The sequence below is a fragment of the Pelodiscus sinensis genome, chromosome 1 (assembly GCF_052426305.1).
Source record: "Pelodiscus sinensis isolate ZL-2025 chromosome 1, ASM5242630v1, whole genome shotgun sequence".
NCBI lineage: Eukaryota > Metazoa > Chordata > Testudines > Trionychidae > Pelodiscus > Pelodiscus sinensis.
The window spans coordinates 196,671,017-196,696,686 of NC_143052.1; the positions used below are offsets into that span (position 1 = coordinate 196,671,017).

The window sequence follows — 25,670 nt, forward strand, 5'->3', positions numbered from 1 at the left end:
TGTCCCTGAAGTTATCCAGTTCCTTGCCCATTTTAGGTGCTTTGAACAGCCAAGGTCAAATCCAGTAGGCCCTAATCAGGCAGAACTCCCATTAAAGCTGGACAGCTTTAGTGGGAGCTTTCTATGAATAGGGATTGCAAATGGTCTTCAGGCTGTATAGAGTTGCATGGTCAGAACACTTCCCAAATAGTTCACAAGCAATTACCAGTTAAAACACATGAATCAAATACTAGATTTATTAAACTGTTCCTGTAGCTAACAGAACCCTTATTCTGGTGGACATTTGGTTTGTGGAGCTGGTCTCATCTGAGTCAGCAGTGCTTAGATTTCAGTCATATTGTTTAGATGAAAAATACTCAGATTCATGCTGGAGTGTTATGTAGAATAATTCACAAATGAGCGCATCATTTAGTCTTGATAATAGGCTGTACAAATGTTTTTAAAACGGTACTATAAGTAGCAGACGCTTCCTGTGGAAATAAAGGCATCGATGGTATAGTTTTTTAACCAATTACATTAAGAACCTTCTATGACTACCATAAAATATGTAATATTTCTGCTGAAATAAGTAGACTATCTAGCTCTACCATGTTTAAACAGATAGAAACAACAAGCCTCTCAACATAAAAGCCTAATTTTGTTAGTGGATTTTGTGACCTGTTTTATATAGTCTAAAAGAGGGCCAGACTGTATTATGGCTCTTTCTTTTGAAAACCTCCAAAGGCCTCCTTGAGCAGTCTGTTCAGTTGTCCTCCTGTTCTTATAGTTTGGGAAGTTTTTCATGAGACTTAATCTAAATCTGCTACGCTGTAGTTTAAACCTACTCTCTTTTGTCCTGCCCTCTGCCAGAGAGAACTTTTCTTCAAGTGCTTGCTTGTGAATTCAGCTTAGGTGTGTGCTCACCACATGTTCTGGTGCTGGAAGTTTTTCCCTCAGCAGTATCCATAGGGGACCAGCTGTGATGCCCTCTGGAGTGATGCACATATGCCGCGATATACAGAGCATTGCTGGCTCCCTCCACCCTCAGTTCTGTCTTCCTGCTGAGAACTGTGCTGCTGCAGTTCATGCTTCTTGTTGGACTTGGTTTATTCTAGGTTTGTTTCATAGTTAAGTTTCCTTCTATTTGTCCGCCATAGAACTTAGAGACATGTTAGGTCCCGTGTTGGGACTTGGCCTCTAATGAGACATGCCCCGGTGCCTAGGCTTTAAGCCAAGTGATCGCTGCGGGAGAACCATGCCCATTAGCAATCCACACAATAGGTATTTACGGTGCTTGGGAGAAGGACACATCACAGATAAATATGAAATTTGCAAGTCCTTCAGGCCCAGGCTGCTAGGCCACACTTTTCTATCAAGTCTGGTCACCCGTTCCAAAGTGGGACCTCTATGTGATCCTTTCTGGGCTCACAGGGCTACCCTTTCAGACTTTGGTCTCATGTTCTTTGCAACCACTTCTTTTGTGGAACAGTAGCTTTCCTGGTGGCAGTAACTTTGAGATGGCAGATCTCAGAATCGCATGCCTTACCCTCAGAACTGCTTTAAATGGCCTTCCATATAAAGTACAGCTTTGCCCATATTTGGCCTTCCTGCCTAAGGTGGTCTCTACTTTCCACGTGTGCCAGGGTATCTTTCTGCTGTCCTTCAGCTTCATAAGACAAGCAGAGTGAGGCACTTGCATGTCCCAGATGTAAGAAGGGCCCTGGTGTTTTTATTTGGACTTGACGATGCCTTTCCACAAGTCATTCCAACTCTTCATCTCATCAGCTAAGAGAATGAAGAGCCTATTGGTGTCCACACAGAGAATTTTGAATTGGATAGCCTCTTCCATACAGACTTGTTATGAGCTGGCCGTCCTATCACCGCCAATTGTGAGGGCGCTCTTGATCTGGGTGCAGGCCTCTTGAGCAGCCTTCCTGGTTCATGTTCCAATCCAGGACATCTGTAAGGCAGTTACATGGTCATGACATGAGTACATATTCGTGAACCACTATGCTATCACTTACCAGGCCAGGGATGATTCTGAGTTTGGCAGACTTGTACTGCAATCTGTATGTTCATAAACGCCTACTGCCTTTGTGGGTACTGCTTGGACTCGAAGAAGAAATACAGGTATCTGTTTCTGTAAGTAGTGTGCTTTGAGATATGTTGCTTATATCCATTCAACATCAAGCCTTTCTTCCCCACTGCTGGAGTTTGCAGCAAGAAGGAACTGAGGGTGGGGGGAGCCAGTGGCACCCTATATACTGTGGCCCATGCACGCCACTCCAGAGGGCAGAGTCGGACCCCTATGGATACTGCTGAGGGAAAATTTTCCAGCACCCTTGCATGTAGTGAGTACACGTATTTAAGATGAATGGACATGAGCAGCGCATCTCTAACACAGCAATGAGGCTCCTAGGCTAGTGAGTGGGCTGCAGAGTGACTCTCCTGTACCTCAATGGGCCGCAAGATTGTTGTAACCAAGAGAGTCTCCCTGGAATAAGGTAGCTTTGCTAATTGCACTCGCAGACCTAGAATTTTGGGGTATGTCGATTGCACTCTGGCAGCACTTTGATTGGGTGCAGAGGGAGTGAATGGTTCTGACAGTCAATGCTATATGCAGTCAGCACCCACCTCTCTTCATGTGCCCTTGCTTTCTGTATGTGTCACTTTAGTAAAATGGTAGGGGAAAAACTACATGGACAGAAACCAGTAGAATCTGGAAACCCTAAGCCTGGGCAACAGTAAACAAGAACTGTGATGGGCCACAAGTTGATTATCATTGCTCTGACTCCTGTTTGTAACACACCTCTTACCCTTCATAGATGGCAAACTCCAGCTCCAATGTACTGCAAGAGTGCTTCAAATGAGACAAGTGTATAAAATACAAAGTTGTAACATGTTTGCTACTGTTGGGTATAAGTGTATATCATCACAGGGACTATGTGGTGGTCCTTTCTTTCTAAAGTTGGTTTTATTTTTCTGTTGCAGTTTGTGATCCAGTGATGGGTGACAAATGGGATGGAGAAGGCTCTATGGTTGGTAATCTTCTACTTGAACTATATTTAGATTTTAAAAACAACAAATAGTTCCACAGCATCTTAGAGACTAACAAAACATGTCAGTGGTATCATGAGCTTTCGTGGGTGCAACTCACTTCTTCAGATTAATTGAGTTAGAGGTCCAGGGTACAAAAAAATAGCAGAGAAAGAGAGGTGATGGAGAGCGAAGGAGAAGGAAGAAAAATTGGGAAAAATAATGTCAGTTAGAGTGTCTATGTTAAATGAGGCAATAGTGGGCTGTAAGTACCCGGTGCTTGGCTTTTTATGTCATTAGGATGTGGAATGTAACAGCCCACCCAGGTAAAGTCTTTATTCAGACCTTGATTGCAGGTGTCAAACTTGTGAATGAAACCAAATTCTTCAGCTTCTCTCTACAGCTGTTTTTTTAAATTGCTCTGCAATAGGATAGTCACTTTTAGATCCATTGGTGAGTGCCTGGGCAAGTTAAACTGTTCCCCAACAAATTTCTGGTGGTGCTGCTGTTAAGATGTTGAGAATGGGAACACAGGTGAAGGGAGAGGAGAATATCAGCACTTTTTAGGTGAAGACTTTAGTCTCTTAGACAGTTGCTCCTCCCCTCTCCCCATCCCCCCACAAAAAAAATGAGTAGTGGCATTTTAGACAGCTGTGTGGGGGTAGCAAGAATTATTTTGTTTTAATATGTTTGTTCCAGTTATGGTGCAGAAGTAGGAATGGCCATTTATTTAAAGAGATTGTGTATTATTCAAAAATTACAAACCCAAAACATTTGATTGATTAACTTCTCCCCTTCATATTTCACAGAATTTTTTTTTTTTTTAAAGACTCATTCCACAATTTCTTTACATATGCATCATTCTTGGGGCCTGGTCCTGCTACTGGATTCAAATGAGTGGACCCAGCACCCCACAGGGCTCTATTGACAAAAATAAAACAAAACAACAGAAGTTTGCTGGGTTTTGATGCTGACTCGCCTTCCAAGTGAAGGAATGGGAGACCCAGAAACGCCCCAGTCAGGCGTCAGTCTCTCCTGATGCTTCCAGCCTAGCGTCATCCTGCTTCCAGCTGGTGCAAATGGGGCTCTTGGAAGCACTGTCCCAAGTTAGTGGAAGGAAGTGAAACAGGGTTCTCTGTTAATCCCTGCTCTTGTGCTGGGTTCATTATCAAATCAGAACAGATTTCCTTGCACTGGTTATGCACACACACACATTCCACTTCAGATGAGTGTGCGGCCAGTGCTGTGGAGCAGGACATGTTTAGGGCTTGGTCTAGAGGAACAATTAGTATGTGGCAAGCTGAGGTCTCTGTGTCAAGTTTATTGGGTGCACCCGCTGCTACTCTGGAAGATGTATGTACACATCACATCTCAAAGATAGTCACTGTACTATAAAAAGGGAAATAAGAACAACCCAGGAAACCACAGACCAGTCAGTTTAACTTCTGTGCCGGGGAAGAGAATGGAGCAAGTAATTAAGGAATTTATCTGCAAGCATCTGGAAGATAAGGTGATAGGTAACAGACAGCATGGATTTGTAAAGAACAAATCATCTCAAACCATTCCAATAGCTTTCTTTGATAGGATAACAAGTCTTATGGATAAGAGAAGTGGTGGACATGGTAAACCTTGACTTTACTAAAGCATTTGATAGGGTCTCATATGGGCCTTCTTATCAATAAACTAGGGAAATACAACCTAGATGAGGCTACTATAAGGTGGGTGCATAACTGGCTGGATAACCGTTCTCAGAGTCGTAGTTAATGGCTCAGTCATTCTGGGCGTAAAAAGTGGGGTTCTGCACGGGTCTGTTTTGGGACCAGTTCTATTCAATATTTTCATCAATGATTTAGATGATGGCATAGAGAGTATTCTTATAAAGTTTGCAGAGAGGTAGGAGAGGTTGCGAGTGCTGGGAAGGATAGAGTCATAATTCAAAATGATCTGGACAAACTGGAGAAATGGATCTAGGGGTCATAGTGGACCACAAGCTAAATGAGAATCAGCAATGTGACACTGTTGCAAAAAAAAAAAAGCAAACATGATTCTGGGATGCTTTAACAGGAATGTTGTGAGCAAGACACGAGAAGTCATTCTTCCGCTCTACTCTGCACTGATAGGCCTCAGTTGAAGAATTGTGTCCAGTTCTGGGCACCACATTTCAAGAAAGTTGTGAATAAATTGGTGAAGGTCCAGAGAAGAGCAACAAAAATGATTACAGGTCTGGAGAACATGACCTATGAGGGAAGACTGAAATAATTGGGTTTGTCCAGTTGAGAACAGAGAAGACTGAGAGGGGACATGATAGCAGTTTTCAAGTCTCTAAAAGGGTGTTACAAGGAGCAGAGAGAAAAATTGTTCTGCTTTGGGCAGAAGCAATGGGCTCAAATTGCAGCAAGGGAGGTTTAGGTTGGACATTAGGAAAAACTTCCTAACTGTCAAGGTGGTTAAATACTGGAATACATTGCCTAGGGAAGCTAGAATCACTGGAGATATTTAAGAGCAGGTTGGATAGACATCTGTCAGGGCTGGTCTAGACGGTGCTTGGTCCTGCCATGAGGGCAGGGGACTAGGGATGTAAGTGACGAGTCAACTCGACTGGTCGCTTTCCCCACCCCTTTCTGCCTCTATCAGAGAGAGGCAGCAGGGGGGAGAGGAGGAGGGAGGGAAGGGGAGCAGGAGCCAATGTTGGAGTAAGCCAGCATAAAAGCTGGTTCCCCCCAGCACTGTCTCGGGGAGGTGGGAGAGACAGGAGCGCAGTGGGGAACTGGCGGCACTTCCGTCTTTGAAATGTAGCAAAGGTTGGTCTCTTGCTACATTTCAAAAGCAAAGCACTGAGGAGCAAGGGCTGAGCAGGCGATTCAAGCAGTCCCCTGCTGGCCCCAGGCTTCCTGCTTTTGAAATGTACAAGAATCCTGGAGGAGGATCTCGTACATTTCAAAAGCAAGGCCTGCATGAGGAGCACAGGGCCAGTGGGGGATTTGAGCAGTCTCCCACTGGCCCAGTGCTCCCTGTGGCACTTCTGCATTTGAAATGTAGCAAAAGCTGGCAGGGCTCTTGCTATATTTCAAAGGTGGAGTTGCCCTTATTGACTAATTGACGATTAGTTGGCTAGTCAATTACATTGACTATTCGATTAGCTGATTAATCTAAATTTAACATCCTTACAGAGGACTGGACTTAATGATCTCTCAAGGTCCTGTCCAGTTCTAGTATTCTATGATTTCTATGACTGTACAAGATAAAAAGTAGCCGTTGTAACTAACTTTTTTTTTTAAAAATTGTTTTAAGTCAGGAACCTTTGCTATACCTGCCCAGCCCCCAGTAATGAAGCTATTCTTAAAACCTCCATCTGGGATGGCTAGCAATTCCTTATTTAACAGAGATGAGAAACTGAGACATGGAGAGGTTACATGATTCTTCCATGGTGGCATAACAAATCAGTTGCAAACCTGGGAAGAGACTATAACTCCGATTCATTTATTGCTTTAGCTTCTAAATGTTCCTCCAGGTTGAAAATGGAGTAGTTCTCTGGACTATAGAATGTATGTTAACGTATGGAAATCAAATTTAGATGAAGGAAATTTATCCCTGTGACTGCCAGAATAATGAACTCTCTCAGAAATTATAATTTTCCTTTTCTTTTTCAGTATGTGCCCAAGGATCTTCTTCCAGTCTACAGGGACAAAATTGTACCTGTGGCAGATATAATAACTCCTAATCAGTTTGAAGCTGAGTAAGTATTCGTTTCTCTTAATGCTTAGTAAATCTGGGGTTTAAAAGTAGAAATATTTGAACTCCCTTCTTTCCTCTATACTCAGTTAATTGGCTTTTGTGTGTTTATGAATCTTGTTACTGACTTTTTTTGTAAATGGTTCTCCAGTAAATCTCCAAGATTTACTGATTTGTTTCAACAAGCGATTTATTTGTACTTTACCTTTTAAAATAATAACTGCTCAAAAATATCCTGTTTTCTTAAACATCCAAATGATATAGTTACTTTTGATTGTGTCCAAAAGTCATATCTGGAGCTGGTTGGAAAATATTTCTCCTCCTCCCCTCCCCTTCCGCCCCCCTCCCCAGCACTTCCCCTATGCAAAAATCCAGGGTTGGGAGAGGGGGGTGTTCAAGTTTTGCTTTGTTTTAAATAGTTTGGATCAAAATTTAAGTCGTTTGCTTTGGAAATACCATTGCAGTGCCTCATGATCCTATTCTACTCTGTAGGTTGAGCTGCCCGGTCAGCTTAAATCTCCATGATGTATCATGGTATTGCCTCTTTTATTGAGGTAGTTCTATGGCTTCAGTTCATAATGGGAGATGTAAAAACCAATTGTGAAGTGGTGGTATTCATAAAACAGATAACTTATGGCAACATGACTTAAATTACCTATTAGTTTCACATACCAAGTGTTTTAAATTTTAATCATTTGACAATAAGATAAGAAATTTCTATCTGTTGTATGCAAAGACATTGAAAGACAGTCTGGAACTTTATGCTACTTACAGCTAATGGTTTGCTCAGGCCCTCTTGTAAACAAAATACCATATATGGAGAGACTTAATCCTGGAGGGCAAAACTGATAGTGATTGCCCGTAGTGTATGTGATTTTTAATCTTCTTCCTTGACTCCTAGGTTGCTCACTGGCAGAAAGATTCACACAGAAAAAGAAGCTTTAGAGGTAGGGGTGTGCGTGTGCGTGTGCCTGCCCGCCCGCCCAGCCAGACGTCTGTTGGCAATTCTGGAGTTCATAATTTGTGTCCTTAAAGCTTGTGTATCATAGAATACTCATAGAATCATAGAATACTAGGACTGGAAGGGACCTCGAGAGGTCATAGAGTCCAGTCCCCTGCCCTCATGGCAGGACCAAATACTGTCTAGACCATCCCTGATAGACATTTATCTAACCTACTCTTAAATATCTCCAGAGATGGGGATTCCACAACCTCCCTGGGCAATTTATTCCAGTGTTTGACCACCCTGACAGTTAGGAACTTTTTCCCAATGTCCAACCTAAACCTCCCTTGCTGCAGTTTAAGCTAATTGCTTCTTGTTCTATCCTCAGAGGCCAAGATGAACAAGTTTTCTCCCTCCTCCTTATGACACCCTTTTAGATATCTGAAAACTGCTATCATGTCCCCCCTCAATCTTCTCTTTTCTAAACTAAACAAACCTAATTCCTTCAGCCTTCCCTCATAGGTCATGTTCTCTAGACCTTTAATCATTCTCGTTGCTCTTCTCTGTACCCTCTCCAATTTTTCCACATCTTTCTTGAAATGAGGTGCCCAGAACTGGACACAGTACTCCAACTGAGGCCTAACCAGCGCAGAGTAGAGCAGAAGAATCATTTCTCGTGTCTTGCTCACAATACACCTCTTAATACATCCCAGAATCATGTTTGCTTTCTTTGCAACAGCATCACACTGCTGACTCATATTTAACTTGTGGTCCACTATAACCCCTAGATCTCTTTCTGCCGTACTCCTTCCCAGACCGTTGCTTCCCATTCTGTATGTGTGAAACTGATTGTTCCTTCCTAAGTGGAGCACTTTTCATTTGTCTTTATTACACTTCATTTTATTAAACTTTATTAAGCTTCCCATCAGTGCTTGTCTGTAACTTCTCTGCGAATTGGTAGTGACTCAGGCCACACTTCATGCACAGAAAACGTTCTGGTTAGATGATGGAGAATCTTTCAAGAAAGACTTACAAAAAGAGTGATGTTACATAGAGCATCAGGCACTTAATGCCAGTGAGCTGTAAGGATGGGGTGGGGGATTAAGGAACCCCCAGACATTATTAACGAACACTGTCAATCAGTGTGGTGTGTTAGTAGCTCCCCCTGCTGCCAGCATGAGACCACTGTCATAGCAGCATTGCAAGGCCTACCATGGCTAGCTTTCACTCTGCCACAGGGCTTGCTAGAGAAGACAAATGTACCAGCGAGCTCTGTGGTGCTGCAGGGAACAGCACTGAGGAAACTGTGTGCAAGAAGGGTTGGGCTCTGAGTCCTTTTCTGCTGTAGGCAGTTATGACTGAAGGTTCTTCACTTTTTAAAACTTACTTTTAGAGAGGATGGGCATCTTGCTATCCATAGAGCTGGGCAACAGGATGAGGCTTGGGGTGCAGTAGTGCAGAGGACCACCAACCAGTTATGGTCTTCCAGTATTTCCCAGTAACTGGCACAGAAGAGCCAGAACCTTTTCCTGTGACAGGTAGCATCATGATCGGTCAATGTGACAACCTGGAGGTTTCACAAACATCCTATTGTATAGTAAGGATTTGCCCTTGTATAGGGTTAAATCCTCTTGTTCTGCAAATTACACTTACAAGCCACTAGCTTAAAGTTTGTATGTACCCGTCCCACACAAGAATTGTGATAATACGCTACTTAGTAACTATTTTACAAATAAATTCTCTGCCAAACAGTGTGAGTGCTGGATTTTCACCATTATTTGCTGGTAACAACCTTTCAAAATCAATTAAGTCTCAGACAGGGAGGAAACAGCATGGTGATGAATGTATTTAACCCTTTTGAAAATTAGTTTCCTGTAGGATTCCCCTCTCCCCTGCCTAGAAAATGCTGATGAAGCAAAACACATTTTTCACTGAAATGTTTCTATTTTATGAAAATTTTAGGTAGGAAGATTTCTCAGGTTGGTGGGAGGGGAGAGAGAGAGAGACATTCCCCACCCCGCAATGCACTTTTGTGGTTAGGTTACACTGCTTCATATCTGGCAGGGACTTGAACTTGGGGGTCTCATGCCAAGTGAGTGCCCTAACCATGTGGCAGTTGGCTATTCTGGATGTGAGGATGGGGTATAGGGAGGAGAAGGAAATGTCCTTCATGATTTGTTTTTCCCCCAAGGCTTGAAGGCTGAATGAAAACAGTTTTTGAAACCTTGAAACTTTTTTCTCAAATGGAATTAATGTTCTCTAGGTAGCTCTAATAGCAAGAGCAATTGCAGGACTGTATAATCCTGTCACAATTATACATGGTGTGGTGTCACTGTAGGGGTGAATAAATTATGCCCAAGTCTTAGACCTGCCTCGGAATAATTGTACTTGAGCCTGATATTCACTATGGATGGGCATAGCTTAGCTCTCTTCTGCACTGGAACATCAACCTGAATTTTTAACTCTGCTGAGTCTGCATTGTTGAAATATCCTTTGCTGTCAAGGTCTGACCTGAAGCCAGGTGTTCACATCTCAAAAACAGAAACGTCTTCCTTCTATTACCTGTGCAACCAGCAACCATGTGCTACGCCTTGTTACGCAGCTATGGAATCAACCATGTTGTGCAAGACAACTGATGCTATATGGAAAATAATGAAGAGGGTTCTATTAGAAACTGCTCTGCCAGAGATACCATCCTCTTGCTTTCTCATTTTAAAAGACCATTTATAAGAAACCTGTTCTCGGAACTACTATTCCATGAGCTCTGAATTCTTGCGCACCGTGAGAGATAACAGTATATATGCTGCTCTGGTAACAACAGACATACCATTGGTTAGTTCCTGCACAGGGCATCTATTTATAGGTTACAGCCAAGTCTCTGTTTTAGAGGCTTTTCAAGTGTTTCATTTTTAATATTTAAGTTTTCATTGAGAGAGTACGAGCTGAAACATTTAATATGGAATGAAAATGGTCTTGCCATTACCTCATAAACGCATTGCGCAGCCAGTAGTTGGTGAGGTTACTGTTGGTTTTTTAACCAACTTCGTGTGTGTGAGGAAGTTTGACGATTGAAAATGTCTTTGAAGCTCAGACAAAAAAGGATGTCAATACCGAATAAAAATTGGAGAAATAAGCCCTTATTATTCAGCTGCTCATGAGTCATCGCTAGGCTGAGAGGATTTCTTCTGGGAGAATTTATTTTTTATCTGCCTTTTATGCTAAATCCAGAACTGAAGTCATTCATTCTTTGTGTAATCAAAATCCCTTCCACAGCAGCCAACTGTGAAATCACAGCTAAGGATTTTAGCTTCTGGTGTGAAACACATAGGGGTGTGGTTTATGGAATAAACCTGAAATGTTAGACACGTGCAGGTAATCTGCAGATACACACATGCGTTTGTAACATACAGTGTCTAGGTTCCAAAATGAGAAGGAGATTGAGAAAAGATTTACAGGACAAGGTCAGATAATTTTCCGTTATTTGAGTTTCATTACATTGTTTATTATGATTATTTTCCCCTGTCTCTCTTATAAAGCTGGCTATAGAAGCCATTCTGTCATTGTAGTTCAGTGCAATAGCTCAATTGCTAGAGAAGTTACTAGAATCCTATTAACTATTACAAGACACTAGCTCACACACATAAATGTGCATTCACTTCCTCTCTGGCTAATAAGATTTTGAATCATGCCACTTTTTGTGAGCCCTCCCCATATACCTCATTATTACAAGTTTCTTATTACATAAGGTTTCACTCCTCTCTTTGGAGGTCTTATAGTTGAACTCACAGTATTGGCTGTATGGGAAGAGAATCTGAAAATAATACAAATAGAGTAATGATGTATTTTAATAAGTATATAACTTAATATTTTAGATTTCTTTAAAATCTAATCTTACTATTTTACATTAATTGTTTGAGGGAAAATTTAATTTTTATGAGGGTTGCAATGAAGTTTTTAAGTGTTCAACAGAACTGTTTCAGCATTATTAATGGAGCTACCATTTAGCAGTAACACATAACGGGTATTTTGTCTTTTTGTGCATGGGAAGGTAATGGATATGCTTCATGCAATGGGACCAGACACAGTGGTGATCACAAGCTCAGACCTACAGTCTTCTCTAGGAAATGACTACCTAATTGCACTAGGGAGCCAAAAGAAAAGTAAGTCGTGGTCTTGTTTTATTGAACAGCTGTCTCCATTTGTTTCTGTTGCTTTAAAAATAAATCATTCTATCAAAACAGCCTGGAGTACATGGGAACAGCTCAATCATATAGATTCTGATGCCTGCAGTGGTGAGGGGTGGGAAGATGGAAACTTAAGATGCTTGTCAGTGAAGAAGAAAAATCACACTGTCCTCTTGACAAAATGGATTGTAAACAACCAGCACAGGAATAATTTGTCTTTCTTTCCTAAACCATTTTTTCCTCACCATATCTCCCAAGCCTTCTGATAGCACTAAGCACTGTCTGTGTTCAGCAAATTGGCACTGACTGGTCTCATGTTAAAGAAGTGCTTTTGCGCAAGATGGTGAATAATCCCATTTTCTGCTGTCCCTATGGGATGTAAATGTAGAGATTGCAAGCCGGGCTGCCAAAAGAAACAAGTTGGAATGCAGACCTGATCCAGAGCTAGTGTTTTGCTGCCACCTAAAAATTCTAGTTCACTAAATGTACCATAAGCTGGTTTTTTCATTAATGTTGTGGTAATCATAGGTTAGGTACAGGGGCGCATGTTCTCTGTTGTGGCCTGTGGCTGGCCTTATTTTTAAAACTGAGGTGAAACCTAGAGATACTGAGTGTTCCAGCACATGATGCTTCATCTTGGTTTGAGCAGCTTCCAGATTCACCATACTTGCTGGCCAGCTGCCAGTAGGTCAGGATGGAGAAATACATGCTCGGACCTGTGCGTGCAATGGCTTGTACTCTGATATGAAAGATGATAGTGTTAGCTACCTGTTCCAAATTTGTGTAGCAGTCACGCTGTGAGTATGGCTCCCTAATCAGCAAAGTTTGAAGAAAAACGTAGTTTGATAGAGCTGGTGTATTGTATCAGATTTTTCAAGATCCTCTTAAAAACCTGCTAACTTAGTGTCAAGCACTACAGTAACAATTGCCTTTTAAATATAATAAGCATTGTAATTGCATGGAGAGGTTCTGTTGTTTAACTGTATGTCTGTCTTCCAGCTAGAGCAGATGGCACCAAAGAGATACAGAGAATTCGAATGGAGTCTCCTAAAGTGGATGCTGATTTTGTTGGAACTGGAGACTTGTTTGCTGCAATGCTCTTGGCCTGGACACACAAACATCCAAATAACCTTAAGGTATGAGGGAGGGTGTTTTGTTGTTATTTTTGGGATTTTTTTGGACAGCAAAGTGCTTTAATAAATGACTTATTTCATTTTATTATTATTAGTGCCCAAAATATAGATATAGACTGCCGGATAGAGAATATTTAGAATATAGAATAACACTTCTTGCAAAAGCGTGTGCTGTTCCCCATACCAAACTTCATTGCTAGGCCACTTGACATTTTTAAGCATGTAAAATGTTATCTATAAAGTTCCCTCTCTCCCATGTCCCCCAGCCGCTTAAAAACACTCATTATTCAGTAATGTTGCTTGGGTGATTGCATTTCAAGTGATGACTGATGAGGTGTCTTTCTCTGTACAGTTTGTAAAAGTATTTGGGGAGTCTACCAAATCAAAGATGCTCTATAAATTATAAATACTTGGTTTTATCCTTGGTTCATAACTGATTTTTACATATGAGCTCTTACTATGAGAATGTGGGTCTTGCATGATGACTCTTTCTTAGTTATTCATTTTGGAAACTGTGTCCCTAATTTGGATCCTTTTGCTCTTAGTTATGGGTTCTACAGCCTTTTTACACACTGTGTTAAATCCAGCTGCCAACTTGTATGTGTCTTATAGAACTGAGGAAAATCATTGACTCTAGTTCCCTTCAGATCAATCAAATTGGCCTCTGAACATTGTAGTCCAAAGCACTGCTACTAACTTGAGTGATTGGAATGTTGGTAAGCCTAAATATATATGTATATTTAATTGCAGGTGGCATGTGAGAAGACTGTATCAGCCATGCAGCATGTCCTGCAAAGGACCATCAAGTGTGCAAAGGGTAATCATTTTACATCCTCTTCCTGAATTTACTCTGCTCACATCCTCATTGGAACAAACATTCTGGAAAGTTGTTTTTAGCACAAAAGGTGGCCTATTATTAGACTACATCCACAAAACAGAGTTTAGGGAGTTCTAGTACTGGTATTTTTTTACAGCAGTGTACTCTAACTCTAGTCTAGATGACAGCAGTAAAAATGTGTTGGCCACAGTTGACAGTAGTATTGCACCTGTGGTGGGATTGCATTGCTATTAGAACAAGACTGGGAAAATTCCAGGAGAATGTGGAGCGTTATGCACAAGGGAGCCTCACCTTTTTCTATTTTGGGGTGTAACAGTTGCCTCCGTGACCCTTTTTTGTGTATATTGGGACCGGGATGGATTCCTCGCCTATTAATGAGTGGTGAATTCCTATGCCTTAGGCTAATCTGAAGACATTTTTCTTCAAACTATCTTCTCTTCTACAGGAAAATTTTAAAAACACCAGCTGGAAACACATAAGTAACCTTATTCTACTGTATACTCACACAACTTGGTCCTTGTCACCTAGAATACAGGTTGCTGGGCTCTCTCAAGTCCCAATAAGATCCAAAGAAAAATTGAGTTCCCACAGAACTTTTTGGGATTAGTCTATAAATAATAGTGGTACTGCAAAAGAACTTGGGCTGGGGGAACAACATTGTTTTATACCCCCTGGTGGAGGGAACGGGAAGTGGTAGTACAGTGAACGAAAAGGGAAAACAGTAATGATGGGGACAGGACAGAAAAATTATTCATTCTTTGTGTGTGTGTGTGTGTGTGTGTGTGTGTGTGTGTGTGTGTGTGTGTGTGTGTGTGTGTGTTTGGTTATTATTGACACTTGAATATCTTCTTTTAGAACAGGCTGGAAAAGGAAACAAACCTAACCCAGCCCAGCTGGAATTGAGAATGGTCCAAAGCAAAAAGGACATAGAAAACCCGGAGATAATAATAAAAGCTACTGTGTTGTTATAAAGGCTGTATGTCTCCCAGTAACGCACAATGTATTGATGTCCTCTTTTTTCTTTCCCGTAAATTGTAATGTTTGCCTTAGATCTGTGACAAAAACCTGACTTCCATGAAATAATGCCTTGCATAGGCAGATATCCACTATCAAACATATGTGCTGCCCTTGCTTGGTTTAAGGGGGAGGAAAAAAGTGAGTTGTATAACTTACTCACAGGAATCAAAATGGCTGTGAAATTCACTTAGTCTGTGTTTCATGGCAAGAGAATACAGGGCTTCCTGCCTTGCCAAAGACTTTGGGTGTGAATTTGCAAGTGGAATAGCTGGCTGACTGGCAAATGTATTGTAGCAAAGCATCTAGTACCAATTTCATTAGCTACCTACTCCCTTAACTAAAGGCATTTGGTAGGTAATTGTGATATTTACTATCTCAGCTGCTAGTAGGGCTGAAATTGCACACAGCTTTGGGCTGTGTGTAGGGAGCAGATCAGAGATATTTAGCATTAGGTGCTCTGCAAAGGTCTAGAGGTATCATTTCATGTTGCTAATAACTTATCCTATTTCCGGCCTATGAATGAATATGTGATTCCAATTTCTATAGGTGCTAATCCCTTAATTTCTAGTGACCACAAGTATCTACATCACTTTGTCTGCATGCTCCACTTCAGAAAAGAACTATTGTATTAGTTTAATTAGCCAGTAAGTAGCACCAGGTAGAAATATGTAATTCTACCTCTGATACTAGATTTAATTCTTTTTAAATTAAGACTTCAAGAAAAAGCTTCTTTAAGAAAGGAAGGTGCTGTGGCTACTTCTAGTAAAAGCCAAGTAAACCTATTGGTATTGTAATGGACAGCAAGCCACTGGAGTACTGAGAACTAGCATTCTTTGTTGAGGGCATTGTATACTTTATTAATGGTTCGATCTAGAAATCTCAGAGGGCTCACCTGCTTAATTAAAATGAGCACCGTATAAGAGGTTCATCAGTAAAGTACAATAGTGAACAGTTGCCTACATTTGCCTGAAGGCGTAAGTAGAACTATTAATTTGTTCATAATGCCACTTTTAGACAGTTTTATTATCTGAATTTTAAGGAATTATTTTATGCTTGCGAAAACAGCAGTTTTTTTAATGTTAGAATATGTCTAAGGATCTATACTACTACTTATCATCCATAGAACCTCAGCACTTCAGTGTAAAGTTCCTCTTCTAGTTTCTCTCTCCTTCCATGGAGGCAGCAGGGGAATTTTTATGGCTTAAAATTTTGTATCAGAATCCAGTTCCCTGACATGCTTTCTGAAGAAGTTTCTTGACAATTTTTGTACCATGTATGCTGGTAACATTCCTGGGAGACGTTGATTACCAGTAACTCCTCTTGACTTCAACAGGCACTGCAAGTTCTCTGCACCTCTGAGAATGAGCCTTAGTATGGTGTATGTGCCCAAACCTGAAGACACACTGTGAACTTGATTTCTTCATAGTGGCATACACAGATACAAATTTCACCCTCTTGCAATGGGGTGGAGGGGAGAGGGGGTTGTACATCCAGGGGCATGCTAAAAGAAGGGCAGTTTTGTTTCATACACTGTCTGAGGCTGCCCAGGAAAAGCACTTGATCTGTGTATTTCCTGGATGCCTTCCCAGAAACTTCTTCCTGGCCAGTTACTAAGCTATGTCCATTGACTAAGTGTAGGTCCCTCAGCCATGATTGGGTTGTAGGTAGAGTGTGCCACTGCAATCTTTGTGCATCCAACCTCCCAGTGGACTTTCTGCCATCAGAGTCCCCGTTTTGTTTCCACTAGCATACCCAGGTATCACTAATTTTAGGCCAAACTTTTTTTTTCCTTTTTTTAATAGAGTGGAATTTTTCCAGTTAGTAGTAGTCTTAAATCCCTCTTTTTCAGCATCTCGGAAGCAAATAACACATAAGATGCTAATGTGTTTTGCAGTACATTTAAGGGAAGAACTCAACTTTTGCGCTAACTGGCTAATACTTTATCATCTCCAGCGTACTCAGCAATTAAGTTTGCTCTGCTGACATAAGAAACACACACAAATCTGAAAATTACTTGGTAAACTTGACTGGAGTGCCACAATTTACAGTAACCTCAACCATGAAATAACTTTCTAGCAATAATAATTCAGTTAATATGAATAAAGCACAGCAGTTTCCTTCAGTGCATGAGTTTATGGCTGATGTCCAACATTCATAGTCATAACAAAGCACAATTTAGTCAGGCTTCTTCCTCAGCACTGTATCTTTAAAATATTTTAAAGCTGTTTTCCTTCTAGATACCTTAATCACTAATTTCCATATGTTTAAAACTGATCTTTATTAATTAACTGCCTTCTTGAGCATATGTTGTTTGCTATGGAAGCTGCATGGGAAACAGACATCTTTCAAATTGGAGGTAGTAGCTTTTAAATCAAAATATTCAATAATAAAACTCCAAGGGCTTTCTACTTATTTTTCAACATAAATACAGTTTTATCACTACCAGCTGCTAGTTACTTAGTGGCCATGTAGCACACTCTGTGGATAATAAGCATAAACCTTTTTTATTTCGCTTTTTTAAAACCCATAACATTTCATGTTGATATTTGCAGTGGTTCCCATAGATTTGGGAAGCCTGATCAACAGATTGTTGCTCCATCTTTTCACACGATGATTCTTTAATATGGGGAAGCTATTTTAAACTTATAGGAATAATCCCTCTAGGATCTTAAATTTTCCATAGGCTAGTGAAAGATTCCTGTTCTTCGCATCGGGATCAAAGAGAGAGGTTCATAATCCTCTCCTCCTTTTGGAAAGCAGTAATAACAATACATGATCCAAGCTTTTTGCCATCAAGAGAGCATAGTTATGGTAAGATTGCAATCAATTTTAGGATTGTAGGAACAAATACGTTTATTTGGAAATGGAATAACAGATGCCATCAACGAGATTAATAGATTAAATGACAATAAATCAATTCAGAATTTTTATCTGTGGAACAGAGGCCAGCTATTATGTGGGGCAGATGATTTGGCATGGCTGCTTGAACTTGTGGTCCAAATCACATATTTGGACTGCAGGAGTGGCCTGTGCCTGATGCTTCAGAGAAAAGCAGACACACCCTCCCCCTCCAGGATCGCTCCTTCAGTTTGATATTCATGACAAATGGACACAGTAGAGGGAATGCTTAACCTTAAAGACTTGAATGCAGAAGTGTACTTGGAGAAGTTAGGTTATGAACTGGCTGCAATTTGCAGCCGCTGCATTATGTCATCTGTTGAAGTCAGTGGGAGATGCTCATATGATATGTGCAGGAACTTCTACTGAAGTCCATCATATTCTTTCTGTGACTTTAATTAGATCAGGTCTTACATCAGCTACAGAATCAGGCTCACTGTCTAACAATAATAATTGAAGGCCTATTGAGAAACTGACTGTAAATACATATTGTAGTTACCTTTGTGTAGTCACAGCATGTGGACAAAGGTATTTTTAAATGTTAAATCAATTCGTATAACTTACAGGCATTTTTACCAGTTAATGTTATGCAGCACTTTTTCCTAGTGTTTTTAGAACAAACTGTGACATGTGGGGCACACGATCTCAGTCCAATCAGATGCTAACATTCTTTTATTTCCCTTCTCTTCTCTTGGAGTAACATCCATGAAGATTCCACTGATACAGAAAAGACACACACTTCCAGAGCAACAAGCACACAGCTCACTATTCACTCTGGCCTTTTTCACAGTTGCCAATTATCCATTTAAAGGAAATGAGGCTAGTACAGGGGTCATCTTATCCACTTGCAGATCTTCATACAAAGAAAAGCTGTCAGTCTAAAATGAATGTCTCTAATGACTGCAGAGGTACAAGCAACTTGGCAGCAAGCTGTAGATTCAATAATTCTGGTCAGTGATTTTTCATCTGTTGTCAAAATGGAAGGCTGATGTTACTTGAGCTAGCTAATTTGTGTTTGAACCCATTTTCTATACTGTGCTTCTTTGTGTGCAGCCTTTTTGGTTATTATAGTTTCACTTACTTGTGAAGCCTTATGCAGATGGACCAAAACTCACTTAAACTAATGATCTGGCCTATTGTGGGCCAGAACCCAGCCTTTTTGTGCATAAAACTTTCACTGACTTCCTTGGAAGATAAATGTATAACAACACTTTAAAGTTTTAAAAAAGTGTCACATGGAAGTTTTATTCCTACTTTGGTATAAATACACTTAAAATCTGCATTAAAATTAGTAACTTAGATGTTCATTTGCTGATTTATATTTAAAATGCAAGAAAATGATAACATACTATACAATAGAATTGGAGGACTGAGGTTTCTAGCGAAACATACTGCCTTGTTAAGAGTATCCTATATGTATCTTGATTGGTTGATGTTAATTTGTTGTCTGATATGGTTACGGTGATTGTGTTCGTCTATTTTAATTTGCAATATGTGTCAAAGATTGTAATAAAAATGTCTACATTAATATACTGTGCATAAATATTAACTGCTATTTTTGAATGTTAACCATTTCAGAATTAAAACAAGAACAGCAGTTTGGTAGTGTTACTGAGTAAGTGGATTTAATTAAGGTTGTATTAGTATCTGATATGAAGACTGGGGGAACAAGAGGGAAGCCCACATTTGAATACCTAAATCATGCCAATATAAAACCACTGAACTGGGGCACAGTACAGTACTAGACTTGTCTTTAAGCATTTATTTGAATGACTTTCATAGTGGCAGAAACTTGCTGCAAGGTCAAGGGTTGAAGCTCACTAATGGAGAGGAGGTGGAGTTAGTGATGAATTCTGTAGCATGTTTTAGCTCCATGACTGCTTTTGAGAGACCTACATTTGCCATTTGAAAAATGACTCTGACATTCTGCATCTCTGTTCCCATATGCATTTTACAGAAAGCTCAGAGTGAGAGAATGTTTCCCTCACTGGGGATTAGGGCCTCCAGAGACAGAGCCACAGTCCATTCTTTAGTTCTGTTTCCTTATCAGCGAAATCAAAGGGATTGCCGTGCCAGATCACATCCCTTTTGCATCTAGCATGGCATCATTTAAACATTAGGGCAGTTCTGTGAGTGGAAGAAGGCAGAGAGCCAGTTTAGTGAGAAACATGGAAGATCCTCTATTCAAGAAGTCTCTTCTGCAAAATGCCAGACAGAGAGCCTGATTTTGTAACTTAGCCAAATGTCACTTAGCCCCCACACCATTAAATGAAACAATGGCTCATCTATATCCCTTTAAAAAGTTGAATTGTATGCTGGTATAAAACTGGCACATAGTCCAGCTACTTTAAAACCAAAACACTTCTTGAAGCTTAAACACTAAATAAATAATTTATCTTAAATTGTACTTTTCAGTAATGCTTCATTGTTAGAGTACCTTTCAACACCTATTTAAGTCAATGGCATTGATTATTAATTGAACATTTAGAGTAGAATATTTTCAGAAGAAAAACGGCTTTTGAAAATACATTTGTTTTTCTCTTGCTGTTTACTATTGATAAATGAGATCCTTGATTGAAGGACGGTTTATTCTGAAAAATTATAGCTAATAAGCTGTGAAACTGGAAATCTCTTCTAAATATATGGGCAAATTAGTGAGTTTATGCACATTTATATTAGAAGGTAAAAAGGATGGCCCTGATGCTTATCAAAAACATGAACTTGTGCTTATTTTACCAAAGAACACTCTTGAACACAGATCTCATAGGGAATCTGTAGTTTTTAATATGTTTTCTTTAGAATGAGATCCAAAGTTAGTTGCTCAGAATTTAAATTGAGTTGAAAGGAAACTATCCAGGAGAAAAGAACATATAAACAGTATAGCACCCCCATGAATTCCATATAGTTAATCAAGAAACCAATCCCATGCCTCAACAGTGATTCCAAAAAAAGTTTCTATGGTTTAACACTTGTTCCAGTTACCAAGCTCACTCTGGACCTGATTCAGGGAAGCACTTGCATGCTTAGCTGTAATGAATCTTTAAGTAAATGTGACATAAGCATATGTATAAAACTAAGCATGTGTCTGAAGTACTTTCCTGAATAAGGATGCGTATTCCTCAATTGTTGCCTCTAGGAGCAGCCACAGGTATAGAGGCAAAAAAAAACCTGAATTTGTAGAGAAGTAGGCAGCGCACTAAAGAAAATACCAACAATATTTGAAGGATGTGCCATATATTATCACTGAAATTACCTGTCTAAATTGTGTATTGCATTTGTTGTTGCATTGCTATTTATAAAAATGTGTGTCTAGATGAACGTAGTGTTATGTACTGTGTATATGTGTTAAGTTTTAGTTGCAGTGGGGAGAAAATGTAGAACTTGGGGGCTGGCTGTGCAGGCCTTCAGAACGGGAACAGAAAGTCTTACGAATTATATTTTTATAGACAGCACTGTGGCTTCAGGTCCCAGCCACACCATATCTGCCTCTTCCGGGAGCATAATGTTGTGAGGGAGGAGAGCAGAAGTTGGCTCTGACATGGTAGGGATAGTACAACCCCACCAGCCCTGGACAGCTTACAAATAAATAAAATATGCCTTTTTAAGTAATATTTTTTTAGTTCTAAATTGTTAAACAGAGAAATATTTACAAGTAAACTTTCTAGGTACTTGATATTTGTGGAGTGTTTCATATTGAATAGATGACCCTGTTTCTGTATATGTTTACATCTCTTAAAGATTGTCTTTGAAGCATATAAAATAAATAAGTAAATGAATTTTATGCCAGACAGAGTGCTATGTAATGATAATGGTTTTAATTTTTGGTGAAAATGTCAGCTTGTATGGTGTTTGTGTATATTCTGGTTGGCTCTCATGCATTTTGTTCTTTCTACTGGAAAGGCTTATATTCTAAATTGTGAAGAGTTGCAGTAGTACAGTAGATAAAAGGACTAAATAATGCTGCCTCACCCACTGTAATTTGAGCATTAATTTTTTTCAACTCCAATAGGCCCAAATTTCAGTTTTGAGTTATAGTAAAGCTAGAGATAAGTTAGAAACTAAAGGATTTTGATTTTAGCAGGATTCTGGGGTTTTGATGAGATGAGTCAAAAGAATCAAAGTGAATGTGATTAAACTAAAACAGAACGTGACGCTGACTGGCTTTGTTTAGCTGCCCATGCTGAGAGGAATGCAAAAATAGACGAACAGTATGGATGGAGATAAGTGAAGGGTTTTTTGGTCTCAAGTGTTTTTTAATATGTGGCCTGACTTTCAGAAGAGCTGAGTTGCTAAAATATACCATTCAATTAGAATTGTGGCGTTCCCAGCACCTTTGAAGATCAGAACAATTATTTCTTACCTTGATATACCTTATTGTCTATGTCTAGACTGGCATGATTTTCTGCAAATGCTTTTAACGGAAATGAGCATCTAGATTGGCACGGACGCTTTTCCGCAAAAGCACTTTTTGCGGAAAAGCGCCCGTGGCCAATCTAGACGCACTTTTCCGCAAAAAAGCCCCGATCGCCATTTTCGTGATAGGGGCTTTTTTGCGCAAAACAAATCTGAGCTGTTTACACTGGCCCTTTTGTGCAAAAGTTTTGCGCAAAAGGACTTTTGCCCGAATGGGAGCAGCATAGTATTTCCGCAAGAAGCACTGATTTCAGACAGTAGGAAGTCAGTGTTCTTGCGGAAATTCAAGCGGCCAGTGTAGACAGCTGGCAAGTTGTTCTGCAAAAGCACCTGCTTTTGCGGAAAAATTTGCCAGTCTAGACACAGCCATTATGTTTATCTTTTAGTGCTGGGCAAATAAGACAAAAGCAAACCACTAAGTATTAAGAATCTGGTTTGGAGTTTTTTTACGCTTATTTTATAGGGTCTCCAAGCAGGTGTGAGTGGCTGCCTGCATAGATAAGCAGATCTAGGATCCAATATTGGATGCAGTATCCACATCCCAGCCATATATACACACAGATTTCAGAGATTATCTGATGATATACACACTTTTTTTTAACCTTTTATTTTTCTAAAGAAACAGTTTGGTCTCCTAAAACCACTTATAAATACCTCACTCTTTCCAATTGCTGGGGAAGAACTTATCAACTGTTTCCCTTGGGAGCTTTTTCTTATCTATGCCTGACAAGTGCTGCTCCTGCTCTGTACTAAAACGCCTGATGGAGCATCTAATCATGGGTCAGAGGAGGGGACATGGATCAGAGCTTTATTCTGTGCTTTACTGTGCACATATCTGACTCCCTTTGGAGTTAGTGGGCACGATTTATGTGTGATGAGTTTTGAGGACCCTCTGAGGGATGGCCGTATCAACATGCACTTACTTTTCTATTTGCACTGCCCTTCAGGAGGAAATGCAACTGTTCTTTGGAGCTAGCATGAGTATAGGTACATGGTTATGCTTTTCACTCAGTGACATCCTTCAGGGCAAGGAGTGCCAAGTTTATTTTAGTTTAATTTTCAAGTACAGCCCCCAGAGCCTGATTAAGACAACATACATTTGATATCCAAGCACATGCTTATTGGGGCCGCCTTGGGTCTCCTAGCCATAGGAGACTACTGATGGTGACATAGTCTTCATGGGCCGGTTACTGTATATGTTTACATTTAGATTCACATAGAGGAAATAAATAGAAGGTGCCTGCAGAGAGCAATCATTTGCATGTCTTTTTGTATAGTTCTAAAGTGAAATAACACATTTAAGGATAGGCTTTTGTCCAGTTTTCCTAAGAGCAACACCGACTTTAAGGCCCTGGTCTTGCAAATAAGTTACATGCAGCTTATGCTTTCATGCATATGAATAGGTCCTATTGATGACAATGGGGCTATCCACATTCATTAAATGTTAAGCATGCATTTGCAAGATGTAATGGAACATATTAAGTTTTGTTCCTTAACCTTTACAATAGTAAATATGAGGCTAATAGTACACTAGTTAGGATACATTCAACATTATCTGCTCTTCCACACCAAAGCACTGTCTCATTCTGAAAGACTAGATACACTTGATTACCAGCAGGTGTGGTAGGCCTCATTTATTTTATGAAGAACTTTGGTGTTTAATCACTAGCTACTTCAAACCAATATTGAAATCTCAGTGGATCTCAAGTGAATTCAGTTGGATTGTTTTAGCAAGTACCGCTCCCTCACTGCAAAAGCACTATACAGTGGTACAGTTCGTAGTAGTTCCCTCTGGGGCTGGGAGACAACTAGAGCTGGATAGGGGTTGCCTGTGACAACTCAAGTTGTGGGTAGAGTAATGGGAAGTAGCATTTGTAGGACCTGCTTTCACAAACAATACTTGCATGTTCCGTGGTCTCCAGGTCTGACAAGAATTGTTTAAAAATTAGACCGTTTCTGTTAGAACAAATGATTTCAGTTCTTGCCACACAGTCTGAACGCATAGTTTTTGCACAAGAAAAAGTTAAGTTGCCAAGGAAACCTGCTGTTTATGGTAGAAAATGCTGGAAGTGAACTGTGCTGCGTTCTTCAGCACCTGATGGGTTACTTATTTAAGCCTTCTAGTCTAAGTGGCATTTAATGTGTTTTGTTTGTTTGGTTTGTTTGTTTACACATTTTAAAAAAACTTTCGTGAACCAAAATAATGCTAGTCTCATTATGAGGAAAGGCATTCCAAAGGATATATTTTCAAGCAGTATAATGCTAGTTGTCAGTCAGCTGTCAGACTAGTACTACTTTGTCTGAAGACCTTATTAATAGATGATCAATTATAAAAGAGGCCTTGTGGATTTATATATATTATAGTCTAGCAGAGCATGTAAGTGTGAGCTTCACTTTAAACATCTGAGTAGTTCCATTGACTTCATTGAGGCTACTTAGGTACTTAATAGTTAAGAATGGGCTTATGTGCTTTGCTAGATTGAAGCCATAAGTGCCAAGTGACTATCACAATTGATATTTATATGAGAAATGGTCAGTACTGATTGAACAATATTTTCTTCTGATATATTAATATATTGGAAAACTGTGGTATAGTTGTAAGAGTGAGATGATATCATGGGTATACTAATGCCATTGAATCATGACCGTACAATTTGCTGTTGGTACCATTTTAAATGTAGTCTTTTTATGTCACTTTCTTATTAGAAAATGATTCACCATTATTTCCTAAATGCCATTTTAAGGTGCGTTTAACTCATACAGCCACTGAAGAAAAATGAGTTGGGGATTACTTTCCATTGGAGTTTTCTCCTGGCTGTTGATTTCTGAATCAACTAAGAAAAGGAGTTTGGCCTTACCAAAAAAATTATTAAAGTGAATCTTAAATATTGACCCAGATGGGTGTAATTTTTTTCTTAACCTAAAGGTGGGTAGCATCTGTAATCCAATTAGTTTCAAGCACATTTAATCCTGCTGTACTGCTGTCCAATATAAATGAACAGGGCTGAGGCCACCAGAATCTGTGATCAAATAGAGTAATGCTGTAATACAGAGTGTAATACAGAGTGTATGTTTTTTGTGACAGTCTTAACCTCTTCTTATTGAAGATTAAACACAAATAATTATTTTCATGGTGTATATGTGTGAGATGTAATTCTTTTTTTCCAATAAATTTTTTTTCCTAAATGTTTTACTTGGGTTTTTTTATGAGCAATTTAACTCTGGAGTACATTGTATGCAAATCTCACTAGCAGTATAATAGAGTGAGGGCCAGTACTTACCTCACAGGCATAGTTAATTATGATTTTTCACAAAAAAAGGTAAAACACAGTAAGCCTCTGTGTACTTTTCCTACTTTAACAAAGATTACTGAGCAGAAGACCTGTGGAGAAATGTAAACTTCTCGGATATGTCTACACTGTACTTGGGAATGCATCTGGCTATAAAGGCTTTTGCTAGGAAGCTAAAAAAAACTGTGTATATGTGGTTTGGATTGA

At 39.8% G+C, this 25,670-nt stretch overlaps 1 protein-coding gene across 2 annotated transcripts in view; it reads left to right on the top strand.

Annotated features, from left to right (window-relative positions):
• The window catches only part of PDXK (pyridoxal kinase), a 76,432-nt gene extending 51,069 nt beyond the window's left edge, over positions 1–25,363 (top strand). Inside the window, exons 5-11 of one of the 2 annotated variants that reach the window (XM_075912532.2) lie at positions 2,971–3,017; positions 6,666–6,751; positions 7,649–7,694; positions 11,739–11,850; positions 12,874–13,010; positions 13,758–13,824; positions 14,706–25,363. In XM_075912532.2, the coding sequence (XP_075768647.2) occupies positions 2,971–3,017; positions 6,666–6,751; positions 7,649–7,694; positions 11,739–11,850; positions 12,874–13,010; positions 13,758–13,824; positions 14,706–14,728 (518 nt within the window). In that variant the 3' untranslated portion in view covers positions 14,729–25,363. Of the gene's footprint in view, positions 1–2,970; positions 3,018–6,665; positions 6,752–7,648; positions 7,695–11,738; positions 11,851–12,873; positions 13,011–13,757; positions 13,825–14,700 lie in introns of both variants that reach the window. The other variant, XM_006137930.5, reaches the window with a different exon arrangement.
• Positions 25,364–25,670: the final 307 nt, after the last annotated feature.